General features: G+C 37.3%; 1 protein-coding gene across 8 annotated transcripts in view; it reads left to right on the forward strand.

Moving 5' to 3' along the window:
• UNC13B (unc-13 homolog B) overlaps positions 1–21,091 on the forward strand; it is a 208,664-nt gene that overhangs the window by 97,430 nt on the left and 90,143 nt on the right. For all 8 annotated transcript variants that reach the window (XM_054689551.1, XM_054689553.1, XM_037494598.2 and 5 more), the window contains one exon: positions 16,647–16,881. In XM_054689551.1, coding sequence (XP_054545526.1) covers positions 16,647–16,881 — 235 coding nt within the window. The remainder of the gene's footprint in view (positions 1–16,646; positions 16,882–21,091) is intronic.

A 21,091-nucleotide genomic window follows, 5' to 3' on the forward strand; every position in this document is an offset into this window, starting at 1 on the left:
TTATCCAGCTTTTAGCTGTTGTGAATAGTGAACAATGTGTGCTGTAAACAATGGTGTACAAGTTTTTTTTTTTGAAAACTACTAGTTTTCATTCTTTTCGGTATATGTATGATTTGAATTTCTACTGATAGACATTTACGTTGCTTCCAATATTTGCTGTTGCAGTGCAATTTTGAAGTTGATCTTATTTTAATACATAATTTCATACATGTATGAATAGCTAGAAATGGGATCACTGGGTCAAAAGTATCTAATGATGAATGATGCATTTAATATTTTAGAAGATAGTAAAAAGTTGTTCATATATTTTCACTCCTACTGGTAAAGTGTGGCAATGATTTCTCCTCCTTTGGTGTTTTAATATAGTCTGCCTTCCTATAAATCATACAGCAGAGAACACAATGAAAACAGCTGCAGGTAACAACAGTTCCTGTGCCTGGATTTACTTGGACACTCCCTGCTTAACCTGCCTTTCCCTCCTATATCAACCTGGTCCTGTTATTTTCTTTTCTTTTCTTTTTTTTTTAATAGAGGCATGTTTTTATTTATTTATTTGTTTGTTTGTTTTGTTTTATACATGCACTGGGTACAGTCAGAAGTGCGGGAGGGTGAGAGAATTCACCAAAGCCAGAGCGGGGAGCAGAGCAGGCAGAAGGACCGAAGTACACTGCTGAGGGGAGCAGCGGGCGGCAGGAGAGGTCTGCACACCATGTGGGACCCTCCTCCGGTGGCCGGGGAGGGAGCAGCCGGGGATAGAACCGGCGCCGCAGAGGCCGCGGGCAGCTTCGTAACCCAGCGCTCAACCGCTGCACCACCGGGGAGGCCCTGGTCCTGTTATTTTCTGAATTTCTGTTTTGGCTTTTGATAACTGCATTCTTCTCTGTTTGGTGTTCTATTTGAGACTTCCTTTTCTGATTTATCAACTTAGCTTTTTGCTCAAATTTAATTTGGACAATTCATTTCATTTCATTTTCAATGTTAATACCTTAGAAATAGAGGAGAAAGTGCTGAGATGGCAGAAGCAGCAACAAATGGTTATGAATGGCATATATAATTTGTTCAGAAAGGCTTTCCAGAAGAGATGAGTTTACAGATGAACTTTTGAATTGGAATGCATTGGTTAAAAAGAAAGATATTATTCATATAGGATAAATGGAAAGTGTAATGTGAGGATTCAAAAAATTGCTCACTGCACTCCCCCAGTCTTGGCCAAGGAACCTTCTCTGAACTGGAACATCCTCCTTCTTGGGTGGGGCAGGGGTAAAGGATCAGTCAGTCTACAGCTTTTGCTACTTCCTGGGACTAGGATTCATGAGACAGGAAAATACATAGTTATGGACTTATTAGAGTGCATAGGGAGTCTTATTTTAGTAGTAGGGCAGTGGAATGGGTCTAGGACTTCTGTCAGTAAGATTGTACATGTGGCATCCTTGATATTGATGTTGATTATAGGTGCTAGCATACTAACAAAGAAAGGGAGAAACTGTAACACAATGGTTTGGCTGATAAAAATGTTAATTGTAGTCTTCTGACTCATTTATTTATTTCAATCTTGCCATCTTCCAGAAAGAATTTGAGGTGGCTAATTGCAGTCATTACATCAACTTATCATTTCTGTTCCGTTACTATGCTATACAATTATGTGTGTTAAAAATGTCAGATTAATGTATCAAAGTTTTATTGGATTATAACACTTAAGTGCTTAAACCTGGGCACAGTGTTTTGGAGTGTGTGTGTATCTCTATGTATATGTAACTTGGGGACAGTGTTTGTAATTATGTATAACCACACACAATCATATGTGTACAAAATAGTCTGTTGTTTCCATAAAAGCATAATCATCTTGTAGTTTTTAGAGGTTTTTTGGAATAAAGTGGTGTGAAACACAAACATGGTAAGAAATGAATTTGATTGATAAAATGTGATTGGCAGAATTATTGTAGATACCAATAATGGATAGAATTGTTCATTGTCCGATTAATACACACCTCTTCTGCTTATCAGGAACTATGCCAGGCACTGGGGGTTTAGAGATGAAAGACCTTGACTTTAGCAAACATAACTCCCATGGAGGAAGAAACATATGACTTGTACCCTGTAATAAGAGAATTAAGAAGGACTATAGAGGAAGAAAACAAACCAAATAAAAAAAAATTTTTAAAGTTTTTTGCATAGAAGATCTGGGGTGTAGGCCAGAGGTGTTGGGGGGCAGTGAGAGGATTCACCAGAGACAGAGTGGGGAGCAGAACAGGTGAATTTACTGAAATACGCTGCTAAGGAGAGCAGCAAGCAAGACAGGAGAGATCTGCTGTACCATATGTGTGTTAACTCCCTGGCCAGGGATCAAACTCTGGCTTAGCAGTGATAGTACTGAGACTTAACCCCTAGGCCACCAGGGAGGTTCCCTTAAACCAAATTTGTGATGGTTAGGAAATACTTTTCTGAGAAAATATCAAAATTAAAAAAATTATTTTTAAAAAGATTTATTTATTTATGCATACAAGAGCTGGGGTACAGGCCAGAGATGCGGGAGGGTGGGGTGGGTGGATGAGAGGATTCACCAGAGAGAGTGGGGAGCAGAAGAGGCAGATGACAGAAATACACTGCTGAGGGGAGCAGTGGGTGACACAGGAGAGGTCTGCTGCGCCATGTGGGTTGCTCCCTGGCTGGCCAGGGATCAAACTGGCGCTGCCGATGCTGCGGATAGCTTCACAGTGCTGTGCTTAATCCCTTGCCCCACCAGGGAGGCCCCCATTTTATATTCTTTATGTACCTTTCCTTTGTGACACTGTGTTTATTTGGTTAATATTTGTTTTCTCCCATAGGTCATAAATTTCATGAGTAGATGAAATGCTTGTATTTGTATCCCTAGTACCTTTGTTCAATAAATATTACTTGCATAAACACAGTCCCATAAGTGGAGTTACTGGGGTAAAGAATATACGCAATTAAATTTTTGTTAGAGGCTATCAAATTATATTCTAGAAAGACTGTGCCTGTTTATTTTCCTGCTGCTAATACTCATTTTCTCACATTCAGTCACTCTGGTCTTCCTGCCCAACACTCCCTCACCCCTTTCCTCCCACTGTCCCTTCCTTCTCCAAACACCAGGTTGTTTTCTAGGTGCTTGGGCTATATCAGGAAGCAAAAACAGTCAAAGATCCTGGATGGGAGGAGACAGAAAATAAACAGTGAATAGGAGGTTACATGGGATATTAGAGAGTAGGCCATGAAAGATGTTGAAAAGCAGTTGGGAACATTAGAAATGAAATTGTGTTATAATTTTAAATTAAGTAATGAGTGAGTTGGTGACTCTTGGTAAAGATTGAAGGTGAGGGATTTAACAAATGTGACTTTTGAAAGAGTGTGATGAGCAGAGGAAACCGCAGATTCAGAGGCTAGTTGAGTGACTGAAAAGGAGTAAGAAGTTTGCTGGGTTGCTGGTAGTACTCTGATTCTTTTTTTTTTTTTTAAGATTTATTTATTTATGCATATAAGAACTGGGATATGTGTAGGCCACAGGTGCGGGGGTAGGGGTAGGTGAGAGGATTCACCAGAGACAGAGTGGGGAGCAGAACAGGCAGAGCTACTGAAATACACTGCTGAGGGGAGCAGTGGGAGGATGAGACAGGAGAGGTCAGCAGTGCCATGTGGGTCACCTCCCTGGCCTGCCAGGGGAATCAATTAAACTTGTGCTGCAGTGGCTGGTGATAGCTTGATAGCACTGTCTTTAATCCCTGTACCTCCAGGGAGGCCCAGTACTGTCACTCTCTCTCTCTCTTTTTTTTTTTTTTTTTTTTTTAAGAAAAAGAAAAAGCTTATTGAGGAGAAAAGGAACAGAAATCAGTACCCTGATTCTTGATTTGGGTATTGGCTACATGAGTATGCTCATAGGTTTCATTGTGCAGTATACTTATGATTTGTGCACTTTCCTACACCTTAAGTAGTTTTTAGATTAAAAAAAAGTAGCAGATGTTAAACATTTCAGTATGCTTTTATAGCACTTATTCAATTCATGGGTTTTTTTGTACTTATATTTTTTATTTGACTATATTCTACAGCATGATTACCACCAAACTCTAGTTTCCATCCATTACTGTATAACACCCCCTTTACCTGTTTCATCTACCCTTAAGCCCCTTCCCCACTGGTAGCCATCAGTCTGTTTTCTATACCTGAGTTTGCTTTTGTTCATTGCTTTCTTTCTTTCTATTTTGCATAGGAGTGAATCATGTGTTTACCTTTCTCTGACTTATTTCACTTACCACAGTACCTTCAAAGTCCAACTGTAATGTTTCAAATGATGAAATATCTTTTATAACTACACACACACACACACACACACACACACACTTATTTTGTATATTCCGTTATGCATCATTTAGCCATGTTTTGTTTGCAAGTTTTGGATGGACCACATATATGATGGTGGTCCCAACAGGTTATACTGTATAGCCTGTGTGTGTAGTAGTCTATACCATCTAGGTTTGTGTAGTTACACTTTATGATGTTTGCACAGTGATCACATTGTGATGCACCTCATGATGCATTTCTTATAACCTATCCCTGTTGTTAAGTGATGCATTTCTTATACCACTTATATACCACTTCATTCTTTATCTGTTTGCCTGCCAATGGACTCATGGTTGTTTCCATATCATGGCTATTGTAACTAATGTTCAGTGAACATGGGGAGGCATATATCTTTTAAAATTAATATTTTTGTATCCTTTGGGTAAATACCTGGAAGTAGAATTGCCAGGTATATGGTATTTTACTCTTAATTTTTTGAGGAAACTCAATACTTTTCCCATAGTGACTGTACCATTTACATCCCCCTCAACAGTGCATGAGGGTTTCCTTTTTCTACTCCTTTGACTTAATAATGTGATGAATGTAGTAATCAGGTTCTATTAATAAATCATCTTTGACTTCCTGTAATATGCCTACTTCATTATGGTAAATTCTTCTTTTAATGTAGTGCTAGACTTGATTTGCTTGCATTGTATTTTAGTTGGATTTTTATATCTATATTCAGAAGGAAGTTTGTTTAATAGTTGAAATTATTCCCCTGTGTTAAGTTTGAAGTGCTTTTCTTAATTATAGGTTCTTTACTATTTTCCATGGAAAGAGAAGTTCTATGGTACTTATCTAATCTGTCCTGAAAAGGGGATGGGAATAATTTCTCTTGTTTGACTTTATTGTCCTTTGTGAGCTAACAGGTAATTACTACAATTCAGTAATTGATAGGTGCGTCCTGTCATTGCCTGGACAGATGGCTGTTCACTTTGAGGCTGGGCTCAAATATCCTGTCATTTCATTGTCATGGAAAATTTGACCAGTGCTGGGCTGTTAAGTGATGATGTAGCTAACATTTGCCTGAGGTGTTTTGTTTGATAATTATAGGTCTTATTTTTTAATGTGATTGTTTCTGATTTCTTAAAATTTCCACTAGAAATAGGAGGAAATAGGCAGAAGAAGAATCCTGTGAGTATGTTGCTGTAGCCTGACCACCAGGGATAAGTGCAGAAGGTTTACCTTCTAGGAAAGAGGATTCATTTTTAATTGGGTCCTGGACCTGCTAGAATATTCTTGCTTAATTGTATGATCACATTGAACTGGTCTTTGAACTGAGGAGGATAGTGAGTCTGGCTGCCTATGCACAGGAAAACTTACTTCTGGCTAAGAGACTATGGCTTTTTTTTTTCTCTCATATAGGAAATTCTGTTTTTTTTTTTCAGGACATAATTTAAGAATTATTATTATTGATATAGGAAAGTTCCCAAATTGCTTATTGAAAAGACAGATTCCGGGCCTCCCCGGTGGCGCAGCGGTTGAGTGCTGGGTTGCGAAGCTGCCCGTAGCTGCCTGTCAGCCTCTGCAGCACTGGTTCAATCCCCGGCTGCTCCCCGGCCACCGGAGGAGGGTCCCACATAGAGCGCAGACCTCTCCTGCCGCCCGCTGCTCCCCTCAGCAGTGTACTTCGGTCCTTCTGCCTGCTCTGCTCCCTGCTCTGGCTCTGGTGAATTCTCTCACCCTCCCGCGCTTCTGTTTGTATAAAATAAATAAATCTTAAAAAAAAAAAGATTAAAAAAGAAAAGACAGATTCCAATAACAAAACAAATGCAGATTTCTAAGCTACTCTGGACCTTTTGAATTAGAATCTCTGGGATTAGATTAAAAATCTTCATTTCACTTGGTTAAATCACTAGGAGTATAATTACTGGGTTATATGGATAGATGTATGTTTAACTTTTTCAGAAATAGGCAGATGATTTTTATTTTGATTATTCACAGTGACACTGTTCTAGTCACTGAGCATTGTTTCAAGAGAGTTGTTTAAGTGGAACTGAAGAATGGGCACCAACTGTATAAGGGGAGGGAAGGAGCATTTATGAGTAATTACCATTTGTCCAAAATTACTGTAGTTCTATGTACATGATTTTCAACAGGCTATCTTTACAGATGAGGAAAGAGAAGCATAGAAAAGTTAACTAGCCTAAGGTCGTACAACTAGTAAGTGATGACTTTAAACATCGGTTTATCTGATTCCAAGACTCAGGACATTTCCATTACACCAACAAGGAGTGGACCTGAAGGACATTTAACTTCAGGGAAAATCAGGCTCATTCCCCTTTCTACCTCTTAAGTATGGCAGACATGGAGATTGGGAAAGTATGTGTTTGCCAGTAGCAAAGGCTTTGAACAGTGGGACAGGTGAACAGTGAGTTTTGATATTTATTTGGTGTCAAGGCTATGAAAGATTTTGAAAACCAGGAAGATAAATAGACTGTTTTGTAAGAGTGAGTTATTGTAAATGATTGAAAGGGTAATGATATGATTAGAAATTGGATTTAAGAAAATTAATTTCGTTGCCATCTACTTAGTAGATTCGATGGGACAGAGATTAGAAAGAAGCTAAGTCCAGCCATAATCTATGGTAATAATTCAGACATGAGGTAATAAGTTCCTTGATAAAGGTAGTGAGACTTACTTATGAGGAGGGAATAATTGGAGAGAGTCTTCATTGGAGTTAACTCTAAGCTTGTTGACAGATTGAACATAAAAGATAAAATAGAGAGGATTTTTAGACATAATCTTGTGGTTTCTGGTTTTGAAATGTTCAGTGGTTGTGGAATTTGAGCACACTTGGTATGCTATTATATCTGAAAAGAGTTCATAACATTATGAAAACAATATAATTGCTGGTAGAGACCCTAGTTTTCTGGACAACCTGACTCTTAGTATCTGCTGCCACTGAGGTAGAGGGTAAATTGATTATTCATTTGTTAAATATGTGAGATGAAGAGGTTTGAGGCTCTAGGTAGGTGGGAAACATTAGCTTGCTCATTAAAAATGCAAGTTTGACGCTCATTTGATAGGTGTGAATACCCAACTTGAGAATGTTGCTAGTTTTCTTACAAGCTCTTAGTATGGTTTTCTGTAACATGTTTGTCCATTATCTTTTCCTTGTTTGCTTCATCTTTGTCATCCTGTGATAAGCGGTTCCCGCTACCTTCTCACATTCAACCATTTAATGTACGAATTGTGGAATCTCTTGATACCTGTATGTCCCATTGCATTGTACTTCCATTTGTTTCTGATTCAGTCTGTATTCTAGCTTACACTCATTGAAATGTATTAAAGTTATTAGTAACCTCTTTGTTTCTAAATCTAGTGGGCCTTTTTCAGTTTTATCTTATTTGTCTACTCTGTAGCACCTAACACTTGTTGACCACCCTGGTCTTGAAATGTTGGTTTCCTTGACTTCAGAGATATTATACAGCCATGGTTTTCTTTTCTTTCTTTTTTTTTAAATGAAGAAACATGGCTTTTCCTTTTTTTTTTTTTAAGGTTTATTTATTTATGCATATAGGAGCTGGGGTGTAGGCCAGAGGTGGGGGTGTGGGGGTGTGAGAGTATTCACGAGAGACAGAGTGGGGAACAGAACAGGCAGATTGACTGATATACACTGCTGAGGGGAGCAGCAGGAGAGACAGGAGAGGTCTGCTGCGCCATGTGGGTAGCTCTCTGGCTGGCTGGGGGTCGAACTGCTGCTGCAGACAGCCATGGTTTTATTCTAAACTGTGTCTCTGGCTTCTTAGGCTCCATCATGGAAGCTTCCTTTTCCCCCCACCAAAATGAGATTTATTAAGGTATAATTTACATGCGGTAATTTTTTTTTTTTTTTAAATAGAGACATGTTTTATTTATTTATTTGTTTGTTTGTTTTGTTTATACATGCACTGGGTACAGTCAGAAGCGTGGGAGGGTGAGAGAATTCACCAAAGCCAGAGCGGGGAGCAGAGCAGGCAGAAGGACCAAAGTACACTGCTGAGGGGAGCAGCAGGTGGCAGGAGAGGTCTGCGCGCCATGCGGGACCCTCCTCCGGTGGCCGGGGAGCTGCCGGGGATCGAACCGGTGCCGCAGAGGCCGGGGGCAGCTCCGCAATCCAGCGCTCAACAGCTGCGCCACCGGGGAGGCCCTGGTCCTGTAAGTTTTGACAAACATATACAGTCATGAACCACAGCTATAATCAAGATAAAGGGCAGTTCCATCAACTAAAAGTTTCCCAATTCTCAACCACTACTGTCTCACAACCACTAATCTATTTTCTATTCTTATGATATTGCCTTTTCCAGAAAGTCATATAAATGGAACCATAAAGTATATAGTGTCTTGAATCTCTCTTGTTTCACTTATAGTACATCTGGGATTCATCTCTGTGTATCAGTAGTTCTTTTCTTTTTATTCCTAAATAGTATTCTACAGTAGAGATATGCTATCTATAGTTTATCCATCAGTTGAAGGACAGTTATATTTTCAGTTTTTAGTGATTATGAATTTAGCACTTGTACACATTCATGAACAGGATTTTGTGTGAATGTTTTTCTTTCTCTTGGGTAAATATGTATTAGGGGGATTGCTAGGTTGTATGATATGTGTAAATTTTCATTCTTGTCAGCCATGTATGAGAGAGTTCCAGGTGCTGTATAGCCTTACTGACTCGTTGTATTTTCAGTTCCTCCTAAAACTTTTTTCTGCTTTTTAAATGAGGCTGTTCCTCTGTTACCCTCCCCCCGCCCCTTATATAGTCTTCTTTTTTCTTCTTACCCTGCTTGCTTCATTGTTCTTTTTTTTTCTTACATTTTAATCTGTAACCATTCATTTATAAATATTTGCTGAACTTCTACTTTGTGCCAGGCACTATTTAGATATTGAGGGTACATCAAGAAACAGAGCAGAAAAGTCCCTGCTCTCATGGAAGCTGAAAACTTCCAAGTATTTTTCCAAGTCTTCAGCTTCATATCCTTTCCTGAACCACACAACCATCTATCCAGCTATCTAGCTACCAGATGTGGTCATTTGAGATGTCTTCTAGATACCTCAAAATCAATATCACTAATCCTGAATTCTTCATTTCCTTTAACCTGCCCTTATTTTCTATTTCTCTTTTTTTATTTTTAATAAATCTTTTTTTTTTCAAAGATTTATTTATTTATACAAGCACTGGGTACAGTCAGAAGCGCGGGAGGGTGAGAGAATTCACCAGAGCCAGAGTGGGGAGCAGAGCAGGCAGAAGTACCTAAGTACACTGTTGAGGGGAGCAGCAGGCGGCAGGAGAGGTCTGCACACCATATGGGACCCTCCTCTGGAGGGAGCAGCCGGGGATCGAACCGGTGCTGCAGAGGCTGCGGGCAGCTTTGCAACCCAGCGCTCAACCGCTGCGCCACTGGGGAGGCCCTCTATTTCTCTTCTTGATGAATACTGTCATAACCACCCAGTAGCTTAAACTAAAAACCTAGGGAATATTATTTAGTCCTTATTTCTTACATTCAATTATTTATTAAACCCTATTGATTTTACCTCCAAAATAGCTCATAAATGTACACATCTCGCCTGCCATTTCCCTAGTTCAATTCATCATCAGGTCACTGTAGCAGCCCCTTACCAGCCTCTTCGACACCAGTCTTTAGTCCGCCTCACTTATCAGACATTGACTACACTGCATCACTGTCCTCTTTCTAAAATGGCAAACCTGTCCTGTCTCTTCCTTACCCAAAAGCTTTGATAGCTCTGTATTATCCTCCAGATAATTCCAAATTCCTGACATTGTGAAATTTGTAAACATTACTTAACACCTCCTATGATCAAGTTCTTATATAACCCTATAACCTCCTCATTCAGATATGCTACAGCTATTTCAATTCATGAAACATTCCTTTGGATCTGTAATTTCCTTTTCCAGGAACATTCCCTTCCCCTTCTTCTCTTGGTACTTAGGCCAAGCAAAACTATCCTCAGTAATTGTTCCACTGCTAATGAGATGTTTTAGTGCATTTTTGGAGTGGTGAAGGAAACTTGCTTAGTTAAACCTGTTCCCTTCACTACTAAGCTGAAGTGGTGAAAATAGGGGAGAACATAACTTGTTATTCTCATGGATTAGTAATGGATCCAGTAAATAGCATCAGATCATTCATCTGATTTATTCACATAATAGATATTTATGGAGCACTTACTTATGCATAAGAATCTGCTGTTCAGTGCTGTGGGTCATTCAAGGATGAGGCAGTACTCTGCAAGGAGAGGCTTCTGTAGGCTCATGGTTTCACTGGGAAACAACATTCTCATTTGCCTGGAGCAGTCTAGGTTGATAGACATATTCTGAAGTTCTACGTGATTATTTTTCAGTTTTCCTTTGAAAAGAAACAAGATAATTACCCTGTAGCAGTTGCTATGGCAACTGTGATATATAGCCTGGGAGAATTTTCTTTTAAATCTTCTCTCCCCCATGAATCGTAAGTTAAATAAATTATTAAAACTTTAAAATTTCACACTAAACCAATGTATCCTTTTGGAGGGGTGAGAAGAAGAGATGTAGAGGGTAGGAAGGTAAGTACATAAAAAGAAAACTAATTCTCATTGTATACTTAAGTTAAGCAGCCTATGACTGAATAGTAGCAGTCCACGGTCCCAGGATTGGGGGTTAACTCAGTAATGAAACCAGTCTGCATTGATCGCACATGATGCTTCTAGAAATTTGAGTCTTATGACAGACTTTCAAGGCAGTCACATCTGTAGAACTCTAGGGCTTTCTAAACCCAGACATTGACCTCCCTTAGCTGACAGACATTAAGACCTTAGAGTGTGCTGATCTTTCTGCCTCTGATTTATTAGCCAAGCACTGATTCACTAAACATAATACCCTCTATATACACCCATGGTGTTGGAAATGGCAGGATTATATCTTTTATATGTGTGTGTGTGTATAAAACTAAATAGTATTCACTGTGTATATATACTGCATTTTTTTTTTACCTAGTCATCTGCTGATGGACACTTCAGGTGTTTCCAACCTTTGACTATTGTAAATATTGTTGAGATAAACATGAAGGGTGAGATGAACATTGAAGGCTGGTAAATAACTGGATCATATGAAATTTCTATTTTTAATATTTTGAGCAATCTCCATACTGTTTTCTATAATGACTGAATCAGTTTATATCCCCACCAAAAAGTGCACAAGGATTCACTTCTCTCCACATCCTCTGCAACACTTGTTTCTTGTTTTTTGGGTAATAGCCATTCTCATAGGTGTGAGATGATAACTCATTGTTTTTGTTTAATATTTTCCAAATAATAAGAGACAATGAGCATCTTTTTATGTGCCTATTGGTCACCTATCTGTCTTCTTGGGAGAAGTGTCTGATTAGATCCTCTGCCCATTTTTTAATCAGGCTGTTATAAGTTCTTTATTTTTTGGATATTGACTCTTTGTCTGATGTATGGTTTACAAATATCTTCTCCAATTCAGGCATGGGAGGTGCCATGAAAATGCCTTTTCATTTTGATGATAATTTCTTTCATGTGCAGGAGTTTTTTAGTTTAATGCAATCTCATCTTTTTTTGGTTTGTTTTTGCTTTTGTTTCCCTTGCCATTTGAGTAGCAACCACAAAGACATCACCAAGGGTGATGTCTCAATACCCATATTCTTAACTATGAAGCTAAATTACCCCCTGTTTCTCAGTATAAAAGCCTATTTTTAGTGATTGTCTTTCTCACATTAGTTGCCTCAAATTCATTTAGGGTAAGGGAGAGGGTTTAAATTTAATAGTAAATTCTTAATTTTGAAAAATGAGTAGAAAATGCTTTTAGTTTTTTTCCTTTCATTCAAAGATTCTGTATTTTATTGATTTTATTTTATGTGATTTTATATGATATTATAATACTACTATTATAGTTTTATAGGCAGTTCCAAAATATGTGACTGTTTTTGAAGACCCAACAGAGAAGGTACATCAGCTCCGAAATGATGATGTTCTGAGAGAGACTTAGGTCAGAAGAGGTTTAAAAGAATATGGATACAGTTCTTTATTGTGTTTTTGTGGAGTTGTTTTTTTTTTTTTGTAGTTTTGTCTTATGCTTGATAGAAGGCATCTTATGTAAAATTAGTGAAATACAATAGGGTAGACTCAAGTAAGGTAAGGTATATAATAACTGGTCAGGTGGGGAAATGATATTTGAAGTCTTCCTAAAATTGTCTCTTGTTCTTCTTCTTTGCTACCACTTGGCGGTTTTCTTAGGTCCCTGGACCTATTTGGGCTGGGGAGAGCAACAGAGTACGTAAGAATTTAAATACGTTATAATATTCTTCATCGTACCCTTTAACATAGTCCCTCTGAACTGTGAAGCTGGATATTCATGCATACAAGCTTATATAATTTCATTCCACTCTCTTCCCCTAGTTCTCTCAGGAGACAATTACCTCTAATAGAATGTTGTATCTTTTCATACTGGTTTCTTGAACAATTCCTATATGTGTGTATATGATAAATTTTAAGCCAAAATCTCAGTTTTAACCCTGACAGGATCTCCTGATTATTAGTCCCCTGAGACAAGCAGTACCATCAACTTCCCAGTGTAGGAAATCTCCTTTGGTCACTTGGCTAAGAAATGCAATGACCAGAAGATTTGGTTTGGAAAAGACCATTGGTTTTCTGACGTGAACAAGAGGCTGAAAACGTCATTTGGCTTTCCTTAAAGTAGCCCAGTTAGGCTGGAGACTAACTTGGTTCTAGAATTGAGAGAGAAGGCAGCCAATCCTTGCCAGGGAGAAACATAGCCCGAGGGGAAACTACTGGCTGTGTTACCCATGTGACTGGGAGTCTGATTAAGACTCTGTGATTCGGTAACCAAATTGTGCTAAGAAAGGCCAAATTTTATCCAGTCACTTGAATTTCTCATGAGCATGTGCTTTCTGTGATTTGAATCCTGAGTATTTCCTCTAGGGAACTACCCAAAGGCAGCCTAAGAGAGCTTAGATAACTTACTTTTTAAGTAGAAAAAAGTGAGCCCTGGAGATGGGGGGTTGGAGGATTGAATTCTCTTCCCTTTTCGCTGCTAAAGTTTTAACTGTACTCTGGGTTTAAAGACAGGGACTCAACAGGGACTCAATCTAGGAACACACTTGTCAGTCTCATTGTTGAGTATTTCACTCAACTTTGAGCCCTTCTTCTGTGTCTGGGCCACAGATTAGATTTTTGACCCAGATTACTTTCCCCACCGTGCTTTTCCAAGTTAATCTTCTCTTCCATGTATCTGCCAAATGAGCAACATGTTTCTCATTATGGAAAGAAAAGAGTCTTTCCCAGTATTGAATCTTTAATCACGCCATTATTTTTATCCAGATTCTAGAAGGTATTTCTCCTCCCTCTGCTGTCTTCATCTATTGAAAACCCACCAGTTTTTCAAAACCATCTTGTTCCTAAAACTCCTTGTTTATCCTACCAGAAAGTGATCTTTTTTTCAATTCATCTAGTATTTAGTTTGTACAGTTCTCATGATAGTTACTTCATTTTTACTTCTGTTCATATCTTCTCTTTCCTAGACTCCTTGTAGGCACTCAAATATGTAAATGAGTAAATTTTCTCAGCCATTTAATGTTCTATCATTCAAATAGACTACCAGAGGCTCTCAACTTTTGCCCTCAGACTAGCTCATAAGTCCCTCCTTGGTCTGAGTAGCCAAATCTGCACTCACTTCTCTTTTGAAGCAGGAATTTTTATTCCAACCAGTTCTGTTTCACTGAGCTAGTAGAGCCTGTAGGGCAGAGAATAGAGCTGGTAAGAAAGATTGTCACTGCCACACTAATAGCAAGTGTTATTCTCCTTCAGGTTTATTTTGTTTTTTGCTTAATTTACCTTTTCAGGTGCTAAATCATCTTTGGTGGTGCCAGGAAGCTTACTTTCTAAGGAAATTGGGGGTAGGGTAGGAAAAGAAAAGAAAATCTGGCCTTCATCTTCTCCCTACCTTTTTTCCCTGTTTCTTTCCTTTGTCTCTTCCCACTTCCTTGTCTTTCCTGTCCCTTCCTACCTTTCATGTTCTATTCTCAACCTCCTCTCTCTATGGACACTGTGTTTCCTAATATTTGTCCTTTGCTTCTTTAGTATACAAATTTCCCTGTAGGGGAATTTTAGAATATTCCTCCCATTAGCCTAGCAAAGTAAAAAAGTAGAGCATTATGTAGGAGTAGTAGGTCATATGCAGAGAAACTAAGGATCCATCCATGTAGTTTCTCTCTGTGTATCATGGTCTCCTGACTCTGATTAATTACCCTCTTCTGACCCTCATAATCAACAGAATTGTTTGCTCCCTCTTTGGAGACTCCTCTTTGTTCTTTGGGTTATGTAGTAAAACCCACCTGCTGGAGTTGACTTTTGGTTTTGTCTCTTGTTGCCTCTGCTTCCTCAACCATATGCAGGAATAATCCAGCTCTGATATCTTCACAATCCTTTTGTGGAATGAGAAAGAATACTGGGTTTTCTACCCTGATCCTTTCTTTTAGGTCTTTAGAACAACAAATGCATAATGATATAAAACCAGTGCATCCAAAGTCTCTTTTTCTTAATTGTGTTCAAAAGACTTTGTAAGCAGAATGCTGTGCATATCCTATTGTTTGCTTTTATTTTCCATCTTGACTGTGTGTGCCCTTGCTTTATTGGCAAGTGTTACTGATACTGTCCTTAACCATTTGAAGGTTACCCTCTTTCTTATATTGATTTCTACCCTCCAACCCCCTGCCCCCGGAGTTCTGATCACTCCCTTTTTCACATTTTACTATAAACTCAAATGGGAAAAAAATCATTGGATCTTCTTACCCTTACTCCTACCCTAGACACTGTTGTAAATTCAAATGGGTAAGTCTCATAAAATCTTTTATTCCTAATCCCACCTGTACCCACAATTCTTGTCTGGAATCCATATTTATATTTTCTTCCTTGCTTGTAAAATCCACGTTTTGTGCCCTCTCTCTCTTTTAGTAGAATTATTATTTATCAGGTTGTCTAACATAGATTCCAGTGGGTCATTTCCCAATTTTACCTTCTACTTGTCCCCAAGAGGGACAGTCTGTCTAGATTTTATTTTCTAGTTCATTAACTTTTTCTTATTTCTACTACATGTAAAGCTTATGCTTATGCTTTACATGAGTAATTATATGGTCTTCAGGAGGCTTCTGCTGCCCACATTATTACCAAGGTTATCTTTTAAAACTGCTCCTAATATAAGGATTCCATTAACTGATAAAGTACCCTTTTTTTTTTTTTTTTAAAGCATGGTGAATGTTCTTTTTCCTTGTTGTGAGCCCATAGGAACTTGGCAAGTGAGGAGATATGGGACCTTGTTACTAATACACATATGGGGATGGTGTCAGAAATCTCTTCTCTATAAGATAATCTACAAAACACTATTAGGTTGAATACCCTTCTCAAGCACAGTGTTGCACATTTTTAGTTTTGCTTGGAGTGGGATTTGTAACTGTGGTCATTTTAGCTAAAATTAAGGACAAAAGTGTAGTCAGTAAGGTGCTGGCCTGAAGAGCAAAAATAATGCTATGAAATGGTAGTACTTGCTATTAGCTAAACTTGACTGCATTGTCAGCAAGATTCCATTGGCAGTGATGTGTTTTCCTGTTCTCCTTTAGCCCATACTTTGAATGGGAGTCCTGAGTCCAGGGTTAGGTCATTGACAGGAATCGTTAAAAAACAAAAATAAAAATCAATGCTGTAGCAAGGCAGTAGGCCTGCTGCTGTTCTCAGCTGCATCAAGAGCTTTTGACTTGACTTCTTAAGCCTTGGCTTTGACCATCCAGATTTCCTGGATCAACTTCCCATATTGGCCCTGCTTTTTAGGTTCAACTGTGCATTTTAAAGTCTGAACACACCAAGCTAACTTGAAGCAAAAATTTCTTTTTTCTAAAATATAGAAAAACTTTTTCCCTTCCACCTATTTTTGATAATAGAAGACCAGGATCTGTTTATGAAATCTAAACCCATGTTTTCATTAAGTTTATAGTAGCTAGGGAATCAGAATTCCAAAGAATTATAAATTGGGAAAAGGCATCTTGGAACTCATTTAAGAATTAACACTAAAATTAATTCAAATGCCTTATCACTTTTGAAAAGAAAGAGACTTGTATGTGTTAATTGAGGCAGTTTTGCACATGGCTTTGAGGTCACTGGGCTCAAGTGCAATTGGGTTTGCTTTTGTTCTCAAGATCCAGGCTAGTGACTTACCTAATCAGAAGCAGAAAAAAAATTGAAGAACTAAATAAAACTGGAGTGTTTTGACTGTGCTTATTCCACAGCTTTTGAAGATGCTGATAGTGCCGTGGATGACAGAGATAGTGACTATCGCAGTGAGACCAGCAATAGCATTCCACCTCCTTACCATACCACTTCTCAACCTAATGCTTCTGTGCACCAGTTCCCTGTGCCTGTGCGATTGCCACAGCAGCTGCTACTCCAGGGCAGTTCCAGGGACTCTTGCAATGACTCTATGCAAAGTTATGACCTTGATTTTCCAGAGCGGAGGGCACTCAGGTAGGTATTGGGAACAAAGCATTTTTTTCTTCATAGTAAGCAGTACCAGGGTGCAATTGACAAGTTTTGGGGCACTTTAAGTAATGGTGCAAGTATAGCAGTATGATGAACCAAACCGTAGCCATGCTATGTAGATTCTCAGTCTTTTTTTCTCTTCCACATGTTTACCTTTAGACCTTTCTATCAGTAATAGTTTTCGTATGCTGTTCTTAAGTGGTGATCCATGTCCACTTGTAGTGGATGGATGAAAAAAATCTGCTTGTTCCTTTGCCTAGTCCAGTGATATTTTATATACCTTTCACCAAGATTTAAAAAAGAAAATCACAGATTTAAATGTTGGATAATCTTTCCTACCTAAATATTTCTCTGGAAACTTAGAAGAAAACCAATATGATCTCACTATATCAGATTCCGTACTTTTCTTGGACCTTTAACAATATTTTTATTTTGACATAGCTTCCATAAACATTTTTCCTTTAAAAAATTTTTATTTCTTAAATACGTGAAATATTTACATGGCTAAAAAGAGTTAAGGTACAGTACAACACACAGCCAAAATCTCTGACGCACACCCATATCCTCCTCTATCCCACCCACTTCCGGTTTCCTTTCCACTGCTGTTTGTTGATTAAGTTTCCCTCCAGTGGACTTGTCATATTTATGAGTACAGCAGCAAGTACTTACAAATATGCTCCCTTCTCTTCCCCTTTCTTAATTAAAAATTCAAACCTAAAATTTAGAGAAATAATACAATGAGCATCTATATCCATGCCTAGATCACCGGTTGTGGTTTTTGCCATACTTACTTCTTCTCTTCTCTCTACCATATATTCATATACACATCTTTTGTTTCTGAATCACTTGAAAGTACAGATAACTTGTTATCTCACCAAGAAGTACTTCAACAAATAATTCCTAAGAAAAAAGGACTTTCTCTTACATAACCTCAATACCATGGTCATACTCAAGAAGTTTAATGATGTGATGATATTATTTAATATGTAGATGGTATTTAAATTTTTCCACTTTTCCTAACAATGTCCCATATATCATTTTTTTTCATTTTTGATCCAGGATCCAATGAAGGACCTAGGTGTATTGTACTTTTCTCACACTTCATTATCTGCTTCCAAAAATAAACATGCCAGAAACTCCACTGAAGTTTGTCCCTACTCCTTGTTGGTCTTTAATTGAATGCTTACATAATTTCTTCATTTCATTTTAGTTGTTTATATAGCCCTACTTTAAGAAAAATTATAACAGCAAAATCAAAGCCTTTTCATCTTTCCCTTCCATTTTTACAAGAACTAGATGTGCAGGCCAACAGTAAAAATGGCACATCAACATACATAGCTGTATACTCTTTTCTTCAACAACTGAAGTTTATCTAGTAACTACCTATTATCATTTTATTTCCTGGACTAGTGCTGTAATGACACTGAAGGAACATTAGTGGTATACTTGAAATTGCAAATTATTTCCATACAATTTTTCTTGAATTGATCCTATATAAATTTGACTTGCTGTATTAGTATATGAAATAAGGTGAGAAAGTATCTCAAGAGGAAATGTTAACATGATTTTTAGGTGAATTTTCATTATATATGTTTTTTTACCAGTTTTTGAAATGACTTCTTGAAAAAGTCATGGGAAAATTATATCACTGGCACTGATTTTTAAATGTTTCTACTACTGTCAATACTCAGTTCTTGGGAATAGTCTTTAAGTTAATACAGTTTTTTTTTTTTTTTCTTTTCAAGAAGAATTTTTGGAATGTGTTTTCAGTACCTTATAGTAAATTAGAAGTATAAAATAGCTACATTCATTATACTTATGCCAACCTTTTGATTTAAGTGGAACTATAAAAACTTCTATCCCTCCAGTTAGTTTATTTTGAGTTTTTGATGATACAAGAGAGTAAAAAAACTGCAACTAAGAAACATGTGTTAAATTGGATTTCCTTACTTAACCAAATAAAACAAAAGCTGATTTGCCTGAGTCCAGAATAATAGGAAATTTGTGTGAAACATAATTTGCAGTTTGACAATAGACTTGGACTTTGTTAGATATTATTTAGCTAAGTATCTGTAGCATAGAGAACAGTCAAAAGGATATTAGTCTCATTCTTGGAGATTTTAAGTGACTAAACAAACCTTTTGATTTTGTTTCTGTTTCCTAAATAAATGCTATTGTATTTTAGACCTATAAAAGAATACATTGAACTGACAAATTTCTATTCTGCAGGCTCTCCCTATGCCCCCACCTTAGTGCACAGGAAGCAGGCAGTCTCTAATCTATCTTCAGCTGTCTTCTGTATTCTTTGACTTAGTTGAACAGGTAGCTTCTGCTGTTCTAATCAGTATAGGGAAAGATTTTCATTTTACTGTAAACCTCAATTTATATAGCCTCTAGATTTCACAAACGATGGGTTATTATGCTTTTAACAATTTGCTGATTTTGGTAGTGCAACAAGGTTTGACTTTTGCTGATTGTCAAAGATTACTATTTTATATATGTATTTTTTCTTTTTTAAAGAAATATGTTTGACCATATTCTTGGCAATACAGCTTCAACTCTGACTTTCAGTAAGTTAATAGGTAGGCTTCTTTTTAGACCAAATTCAACAAATTTAGGATACTTGAAATCCCTTGATAGTGTTTATATTATGTACTTCATAATTTTAAACTTTATCTTTGTAAATAAATTATAATTATTGATGAAACATGTTCATTTAATTGTTTGACCCTCAGAAAATAGAAAATTCTTATTTTTATCCTTAGAAAATAAAAGTTCACCAATGAGAAATGCTAGCAAGTGAAGTGATTTGAAGTTATTGTTATAGCTGTTCTTTTGCTGAGCTGGGAAAAAATGACTTAACTTTATTAATTTAAGAACATGTGAATTTCTTTATATTTTTTCAGTCTGTGTGTTTTTTTAAATCACGTTGACAATTTTACTATTCTAGTCTGATTCTCATTGAACATGCACTAAATCTTATAACTTGTTTCTTCCTTTTCCCTGTTTCTCCTTTTTTTTTTTGCCTTACTATTTCTCCAATTTTATCCTTTTATATCAGGCAAAACCAACAGGCTAAAAATAACAAAATTAGGATTATTTCTGCTTTCTCTGATGTTAATTTTGAAGAGCAAGATGGTGTTTATGAGGAGATAGAGGAAAAAATATCACAAGAGTTTCTGGAAAACAGGAACATAAACTTAAGAGAAGCAGAGCTAAAAGGAATTCAAAATCTTTCAAAAACTGATAAACACTATAGCCAACAAGAACAATGAAAGTATAAGAACTGGAAAAATATACCATTTCAGATCCAGAAAACAGAATTATCTGCCTTTAATTTCGATCTTACATTTAAAACACCTGTTTTTTCCAGCTATCCTGAGAAATATAATGCAGTAGATAAGAAAAAAAAGAAATCCTTATACACTCATTTTGAGGACAGTGAAAGAAGACAATGTGATGATAGATCAGCAAGTGAGGCTGACTTCAGAGTAGATATTCTGACACTGAGATTTGTAACCTTTGCCATATTGAAAAGAAGAAACATAATTACCCAGTTTTGTCCCCTTACAAAAATGAATTTGTGGTTAAGAGTGGCATGTTGACCACTAAGTTAGAAAGTCAAGATTGTAATCTCCCTGGTTATTTTGAGTACTATGAAAAATCAAATGGCTTAAACCAGCATATCATTAATTTTACTCCACTGGATATTCTTGAAGATTCTATAAGCAGTACTTCTGATGAACTTCTAGGCTCTCCCATTTCTGATAAGCAAAAATGTTTACTTTCACCAACTTGGCAGCCATCCAATGTCTATCATACTGGAGGTATTCCTGAACACTATTATGTAGCAAACCCAGCAGTTCCATTACAAAAGATAAATTGTGATACAGACACACTTAGAGATTTCTCTGGGTGTACTGTGAAAGAGATGACTTCTTTCTCTATGGAAGAACCCAAGAAGGACTATATTGACACAATGGATGATCTTCAGTGTTTGGTAGAAGCAGTGTCAGAATATTTAGCTGAGAAGGAAGAGGCAATTAATAGATTTGGTTCCCTTTCAAAAACTGAAAAATACTTAAACATAGTAGTACTATTGATAATGCAGAACAGAAAATGTCTGGGGGTCAAATTCTACCTTTAACTGTTGTCAAGAATGATAAAGACAAGGCCATCTCTTTCCCTGAGCTGA

The sequence above is a fragment of the Talpa occidentalis genome, unplaced genomic scaffold (genome assembly GCF_014898055.3).
Source record: "Talpa occidentalis isolate TD23 unplaced genomic scaffold, MPIMG_talOcc4v2.1 talOcc4.7, whole genome shotgun sequence".
Taxonomy (NCBI): domain Eukaryota; kingdom Metazoa; phylum Chordata; class Mammalia; order Eulipotyphla; family Talpidae; genus Talpa; species Talpa occidentalis.